General features: G+C 33.4%; 1 protein-coding gene across 2 annotated transcripts in view; it reads left to right on the top strand.

The window, feature by feature from the left end:
* The first annotated feature begins 5219 nt into the window (after positions 1-5219).
* The window catches only part of RHAG (Rh associated glycoprotein), a 31760-nt gene continuing 28543 nt past the window's right edge, over positions 5220-8436 (top strand). For both annotated transcript variants that reach the window (XM_011354803.2, XM_023527684.1), the window contains exon 1: positions 5220-5426. In XM_011354803.2, the coding sequence (XP_011353105.1) occupies positions 5276-5426 (151 nt within the window). In that variant the 5' untranslated portion in view covers positions 5220-5275. The remainder of the gene's footprint in view (positions 5427-8436) is intronic.

Here is an 8436-nt window from a genome sequence, read left to right as displayed (position 1 = left end):
GTCACTCCTTGCTATTTATACTTTCAAATTTTTCAGAATGAAAGGTCTTGACTGTAACCAAGGTAGGAGCCTTAAAAGCACAAAGACTGTTGTTGAGGTAAGCTTTTAATTAGGTAAGTTTCTAGTGTCTCCTCCTCCCCTTTTGTCATCTCGATTTAGTATTGTTAGACTGAAGAAATGGATCTTATATACAGCATGTAGTGTTGCTTTCCTGATTTGAAATTGATTTGAAAATTGACTGAGCTACCTAACCGAAGACATATTATGTGGTTAAAACAAAAATTTTACTTTAAGAATTAGAACTCCTGATGACAGCTCTAACATAATTATCTGCTATTAACTTTTACCTCCTCTACTAGATTCAAGCTTCCTAAGGGAAGGCAGCTCTTTTATTCACTTTTTAATTCCTGATCTGGCCCAGGATGAGAGATAACTTTTTTAAATTAAAAAAATTTTAAACAGCTTTATTGAGATATAATTTGCAAAACATATCATTCACTCATTTAAAGTGTACAATTTAATAGTTGTTAGTATATTCGCCAACATGTGCAACCATTACTACAGTCAGTTTTAGAACGTTTTTATCACCTCAAAAATAATTCCATATTCTTAGTAATCAGCCCCCTACCCCTACAAAGTAACCTCTAATCTACTTTCTGTCTCTACCAAATTCTCTATTCTGGACTTTCACATGAATTTAATCATATAGTACGAATTCTTTTGTGACATGTATGTGGTCATCCCCAATAAAATGCAGATGCATTTTCCATATATTTCGATTTGAAAAGTGTATTGGACATTTTCTTTTAGTCTTCAAAGTTTAAAATTCATAGCAATTTTAGGATGCTACAGCCACTACAACCCAGGGACAAAGTTTGGGGACTTCTATTAAATAACTATATGCATACACGAAATGTTTTCTGTTATCTAGATGTATTCTCATTGGGAAAAAAATACTTCAGGTAAGAAAGTTGACAACTATCTTACTTTGGTAGCACATCCAAAATTGAAGTAAAATAAAATGAAATAAACAGAATACAACTAAAAATTTTTTTTAATTTTTTTCTTTGATGTTTTAGAAGTTTCTTCGGTACTTTCAGTACCTTGAGATCAATGTGCATATTAATTATCTTATAGAAAAATGAAATAGTATAGCTGAAAGAAGTTAAATTTAGGAAACTGGATAGACTTGTGTTTGCTCCAGCTTTGCTTCCTATCCACCGTGCAACTTTGAGCAAGTTGCTTAAATTCTCTTAGCCTCAGGTTTATCATCGGTCGGTAGCATTCCCTTCGAACTTGGCACTGTTTGTTTTATCTTTGCTAAAGATCACTTCATAGGCCCTCTAGTTCTTCTTATGCAAGGCTGATCATATGGGGGATATGAGTGCTGAATCAACTTGTCTAAGGAGTACAAGGTCTCTTAGAAAGATTTTAACTAATATTCTTCCACTTCTTTCTGGGATTAAGAGTTAAAGAGATCTATTAGTATAAACTAAGGTGTCTGTGAGAATTTCCAAGGATAAGAAATGATAAGGAGACCCGTGAGGTAAAATTACATTGAAGAAAAGGGGAATTAAGGCCACAGTTTAAACAAAATTTTAACCAAGGTTTCCATGAGTAGAATTCAGATGGCCTATTTATTTCAATAGAGAAAAAACTGCATTTTACTGAAATTTAGTATTTCCATTGTGACTATAGTAAACAACGATCCTTAGTACTTTTATAACTTTGTCACCAATAGAAATGACAAATTATTTCTTTTCAATTATATTTGTTCCAGATATCTTAAAATAATGAATAATAATTGGTTATGCTCATTACTCCTACTTTGAAATTGCACTAGTTATTATATAGATTTTGTTATTTTATGCATTAGGAAGAAGAACCTATATCAGACTTTTGGATTTTCTTATATTTTTATCAGTGAATTTCATTATAACTGGTTTCCTTGGTAATTCTATGTATTTTATTTTGTACATTTAGAAAGTATTTCGATAAGGGAATCAGAGGCTTCAACAAATGGCCAAAAGTGTTCATAGCACAAAAAATGTTAAGAACCCTTGGTTTAAGACAAGGTCCTGAGCTTCAGACGGCTGCTTTGGATATGCTGGTGCTCACCCCTCTGGTCCTGTAACCCGGCTATGGGAAATAATGCTGAACACAGCCATGCATGCTAAAGAGGAAATCCTCGGGGAGAGCACAGTGTCATTCAGCAATCGCCCTGAGAAGGTGAAAAGAGCCTTTGTGGGAACAAGAAGAACCTTTTCTTCTCCAGATACCATATGTCACCAAAAATTCTTCCAGTCTTCTTTCTACTTGAAAAAAGAGGTTAAACTGGCCATCTTATTAGATGAAAAAAGCCCACAGTCTCTTTGGAAATTAGACATTAGAGAAGCAATGACAGTGAGTCAAGGGACTTAGTACCAGTATGGCAGGTGTGTGCTTGAGTAACTATTTACATATTTAAAAGCAATGGAGTAAGTTATATTTGTAAAATAGGAAAATATACCCAACTGTTGTGAGATTAAGCATGGTAGATAAATAGGTACCTGACCCAGGGTACAAAACATAGTAAATGCTGCAAATCTTTTAGCACTTACATCCACCAATATCCTTCAAAGGTAGAGAGAGAGAGAATTTAAAAGCAGTAATGGTCTTATTTAAATCAATCATTGCTAACTCCAATGAAAGTTTCTAATAATAACTGTTATCCAATTTTACATATTTTTATAAATTAAGATAACAACAAGTTAAGGATCAACCTGGGATGAGAATATAGTTTACCCATTCATAACATTTTAAATTTTACCTCACCTACTGAAAGTCTATGAGATATCTAATTATTAACTGTCTCTAATTATTTTCACTTTTGAACTCCCCTACTCTCCAGCCTGTTCTTTTCGTGGTTAAGAAATGTCAGGAGAGAGGTTTATTTTAAAGACTCTTAGAACCTTCAAGGTCATATACTATGTGCCATGTGCTATTTGCAGGATGTACCAGATCTTTGTTCCTTCCCAGCTTCGTAATTTGAGCTTGATCGTCAGTTTTACTCAAGCCAAAGAGATCCTGATGATAAGCCCTCAGTGACTGGAATGAGAGAGCAAAGAGCAATATTAAAGTTACTGTAGGAATTCTACATATTGATAATTTAAATGCAATCTGTTACAATACAGTAAGGCTGCTCTTATCTCCCTCATACCATTTGGACTTCTTTCTGAGCTTTTTTCCCTCCTCAAGACTGCCTTAATTTAATTCATTCAAATGATGTTTATCAAATGTCCACTGTGTGCTTGGCATGGTATTGACTCTAGATAATAAATAACAATAAAAGAAGCACAGCTTTTTCCCTCAGGGAGCAATAGGCCATTGAGGAAAACAAGTATTTTTTAAAATATCATATAAATAACAAACACCACATAAACATAGTACATACAACCAACTATGAGAAGTGATAAGATCATGATTTAATGGGAAATAAGAGTGAGAAGCTGGGTTAAAATGGATTAAAATGGTCAAGGAAGGCTTTGCTGAGAAAGTAACATTTTATCTGAGAAGTGAAGGATGATTCTTGTAGGGCATGGGGAGAGAATGTGTGGAAAGGGTGTTCCATTTAGAGAGAACAGTTTGATTGAAGAGCTAAAAGAGAGATATAAACATTTTCCCAGATTGTACATGATTCAGCTAATTTCAGTACGAAGGTCAATTGTTCAGAAGGGCAACAAATCTGAACTCCTCAATGTCTACTACTCCAATATATCTAATCTATTTTATCATTTTATTAAATTAAACCACATTTATTTATGATATTGTTTAGATAGTCTCGCAATGTTACTTGGTGTTTTACAACCTTAATGTATAGTTTATCAACATAAAGATTTTACATTTATTTGTTGGAGTTCTCGTGAGCAGTCTCTGGGCCACTGCAATACCAGAAATCAAAGTGTGGAACATACACATGTATTCCAACAGTGAAGCACGTGAACCCATTCCTGTTGGGCCATCCTGTAAGGAATAATGGAAATAGCTATTTTCAAAATATTCGAATTGTAGATTTATAAAATGTCAGAGAGCAATTTAATAATAATGTGTCATGTTCTAGTGTGGAAAAATATACCAGAATGAAAAGACAAGATAAAACAAAACAAAATACTTGCTGCTTTCTTTTATTAACATTTGCTTTGATGTGGAATTTGGCCCAGCAGTCATTTGCACTTTCTCCCTCCTTTATTTTCTAAATAGAATCTTTTGAAAGTGGAGTTTGAGTGATAACAATGTTATTTAACTGCTAGCTATAATTTCTCAAACATAGGTCTATTCTTCTCTGAGAACAACTCCAGAATTAAGGCAAAAGTTGTCATAGTAGTTTTGAATTGCTTAGCATCTTATTTAATGGTGACTATTTGTCAAGTGTATAAGCTATATCCCTATTTAAATCCACTCTTGTTTTTGAAACTAAAAAAATATATTGTCTACTCATATATTTACATTTGTGTAAAACAAAGTGAGAATTCAAGAAAAACATTACCCTTCTTGTAGTTCTTTAAATTCTTCCATTGCCCATGAGCTAATATTCAACATCTAGCATCCTTAATATCGAATTCAAGGCTCTTTACAACCCAGCCCAGCCACAATTATAGCTTTCCCTCTTCATTTCTCCTATAATCCAAATTTACTTAACTAATCATTATTCTTCAAACGTGCCATGTTCTACAGAGCCTTATGCTGATCTATCTGTTTTACTGGTAAAGCCTATTTTTTACGTTTCATCAATATCATTTCATGTGCTAGTGTTCTTGGCCCAAGACAAAATTGCTGCCTTGTTTATGTTCCCTAATACTTCTGTAATCACTATTATATTACTTATCTGTTTTACACAATCATTACTTCTATTTTTTGTCTTCCCAACTATATTCTTAACTTCCTCAAGAAAGTTATAGACACATTTTACATTTTCTTGTGTTATACAAGAAGCACTCAAGAAGTGTGTTAAATTAAGTTTAATAGAATTCTATACACTTTGTGCCATAGATAACTTCCACCACCATCAAGCCTGCACATTCTTCAAACCAGCATTTTAGAACAACTTGATTAGAGAGCATAACTCTCCTCAATGGGTGGAACATTTTAACCAGTCTTGCGCATTTTTTTTTTTTGCAATCTCATTGGAGTGTCTTTAACACACAGCCTAATTCCACACACAGAGCAGTACCTCTGTTTTTATCAATCTCCCACAGCCTGTGAAGCCCTCAGTGTGCCTCTGTCCTTTGCCACAAACATGAGGTTCAAATTCCCTCTCATGGCCATTAGCCTGGAGGTTGCCATGATTGTTTTATTTGGATTATTTGTTCAATATGAAACGGATTACAGCGTTCTTCGGCAGACCAACAGCTCCAAGTCAATAGATGAATTCTTTGTATTATACCCTCGTGAGTAGGCAATCTACCTTTTATTATATATTTTTAGATTCTCCAGGTTCTCAGAATGTGAAATCTTTGAATTCTCTAACCATCTGAGCTCCACATTGGAGCTTCTTACAGAATCATATGATAGTTATGAGTGCTAAGGATATTACAAGTTTACACTGTGGCATCTGGTCTCTGTAATTGATGTGTTAGAATAGAATCTGTATCTATTAAAATATCAAAACAACAAGCCAAAAATTAAAATAATTGACGAATTTCTTGTGTTGCCTACATGCTGCTAAATGACCTTATTTTCCTTTGAACTTATCAGTAGTTCTGCAAGGTATAAAAATATCACTTCCCACAGCAAAACAAAAAAGCTAACTTTGGAAGAGAGAGAGTAGAAACAAAATATTTAGAAGGAGAGCCAGAATTTCATGTGGGGGCCCTAAAGTATAAGAAGGAGTATATTGGGTCACATAGGATGTAAACATAGTCTTAATCAAAAAGGATGTACTCGAGGTTTTATAAAATTCTGAAAGGAAGGCAGTTTTTTCCTTTGAAATGAGAAGAAAAGTATGAGCACCTAACATTTTAAAAGCAGAATCCTCCCCTGGGAATGGGGACAGAGGAAAGAAGGTATTTAGTTTAAAGTTTGGAAGAGCAAGCTATGACATAGCTAATATGACAATAATTACTACCATATACTGATTGCTTACGATGAACCAGGCATGTTCATCACCTCATTAACCATGGATGTAGTGTTATCATATCCCTACTATATAGATTGTTTATTTTTTTAGAGGAAGCTCAAAGAATTTTAAACAATCAAAAATTATTTAAAGTATTATAAAACTATTATAGTTTTATAACAAATGTGCAATCTTTTTAAAAACAACTTTTGTTTTCTCATTTCTATACTTTTAGAGGGAGTTTATATAAAGGGGGGCATTCTCATGTAGAAGTTATGACCTAGAGCTGCTAAGTGACTCAGCCAAAATGCATAATTGCAAGTTAAAAACAGAGTTAGAATCATAAGTCAGAGAGTCAGACTCCAAGTCTAGTTCTCTTTACACTATGTAGATGTCTAAGAGGTTCTTGGTCAAATAATTTTACAATTTTCAAGCTGGAGAACACCAAAACAGAACAGAATTCTGTTCAACTCTGTATATTTTTGTATGTTTCATTTATTCGTGTAATAATTATTTTTATTTAGTACCAAGCATGTGCTACAGCAAACTTATTCAAAGATAAAACAAATATGATTTCTTTATTCTAAGACTCTGCTGTCTGTTACACATGTAAACAAAGGGCTACAAAACAGCATAGAAAACAAAATGTCAAAATATGATCTAAAGTTAGCATTATTAAAATAATGTCGTCTTAAAAGCTTAAGAGCTTCATAATTTGCATAATTCAAGCTACATTCTCTAAGTTATAATGTCAAATTTCCTAGGCAAAACTTCAATTCCGAATTTGAGGGAAAAACAAGTCAGAGAGAAGAATTACTAAACAAGGTCATTTTATCAATTGCTTAGCAATCATATCGCCCTTATACTCACTTACAAGAAACATGAAAATTCATTCATTTCATGATACATTAAGAAAATGTTTATTAAGCTCCCAACTCTTACAAAGCAGTCTTTAAGTCTCTAGGCTCTAGGGCTCTAGGTAGTGAATAAACAATAAACAAAACAGACAAAACAAGCAAATTCCATGCCCTTATAAAATTTACATTCCAGTGGAAAGAGACAGACTATAAACACACAAGCCAAAAAAATGTATATGTGTGTATGTAAAATTTTATATATTTTCTATTTATAAAAACAATTATATATATATATATATATATACATACACGTACACATTTAGATGGTAATATAATTCCACAGAAATAACTGAAGCAATATTAAGGATGAGGGAAGTTGTCTTTTCAGTTTTTTGCAACCAAGCTAATGTGAAAGAATTAATTTTTTATAGCCCAAGGTATCCATTGCATGCAATTAATTAACTTTTATTCTATTCATCTAGAATTATATCAGTCCTGTACATCTTTGAGAAGTTTATGAAATAGTCATTTAAATTGTTTTCTTGTTCTGTGGAAAATGAGAAATCTGATTGAGGAAGGTGGTTAATGTATCATCTAGATAGTTCTTTCTGATATGAAGTGACATTAAATAGAACTGAAAGAAGCAAGAGGACAAACCATATGCATACTAGGGCAAGAAGATTTTGTGTGGAAGAAATAGCAAAATGCAAAGGTCCTGGTATGTTTAATATACACACATTGTTTTCATGCTGAGTAAATTGAGAAGCCGTTGGATGACTTTGAGAAGAAGAATATGATGTGACTTAGGTCTTGAAGCATTCTTCTGGCTGTTAAGTAGAGAATAAATTGTAGAGAGTTGCAGGAATGAAGTGGAAGACATATTAGGAAGACAATCTAGTCATCCAGCAGAGAAATGATAGCAGGCTGAACCAAGACAGCAGTGGAGAAAGAACCAAGAAATGGTTAAATTCAGGCTATAACTGAAAGTGTAGCTAACAGGATTTTCTGATACATCATCTGTGTCAAATATATATTTATATATATTTTCTTTATATATATATATGTAGAAAAGACAGAAGAATCAAAGACGATATCAAATGCAGGATTCTTGTGCACTTTTTTTAAGAAAACATCAAGTCACACTTGCCAATAGTAGTGATGATTAACGAACAATGTGTATTATACATAAATTCAACAAAATTCCTTACTTATAAATAGACAACACACACACATACTCACACACACCACTATAACCTCTTCCCCAGATTTAAGGGGGCCAGGACATGGGCAGGGGGCAGGGAAAGAGAAAGAGTATTCAATCAATAGAGGCCTCTGGGGACCCAAAGATGGGCATTAAGCAGAACACAAAGTGAGGTTTTACATGCAAGGCAGTCTTCATTCATTCAAAATGCTATCCACAACGCAGTCTATACACAATCAAAAGTTTTCTTTTCTGTAAGATGGCTCTCAAAACCTAAAATTCTG

This window comes from Pteropus vampyrus, unplaced genomic scaffold (assembly GCF_000151845.1).
Source record: "Pteropus vampyrus isolate Shadow unplaced genomic scaffold, Pvam_2.0 Scaffold18, whole genome shotgun sequence".
Lineage (NCBI taxonomy): Eukaryota > Metazoa > Chordata > Mammalia > Chiroptera > Pteropodidae > Pteropus > Pteropus vampyrus.
Note: the sequence above shows the minus strand (reverse complement) of the source record. Positions and strands in the feature narration are given on the sequence as shown.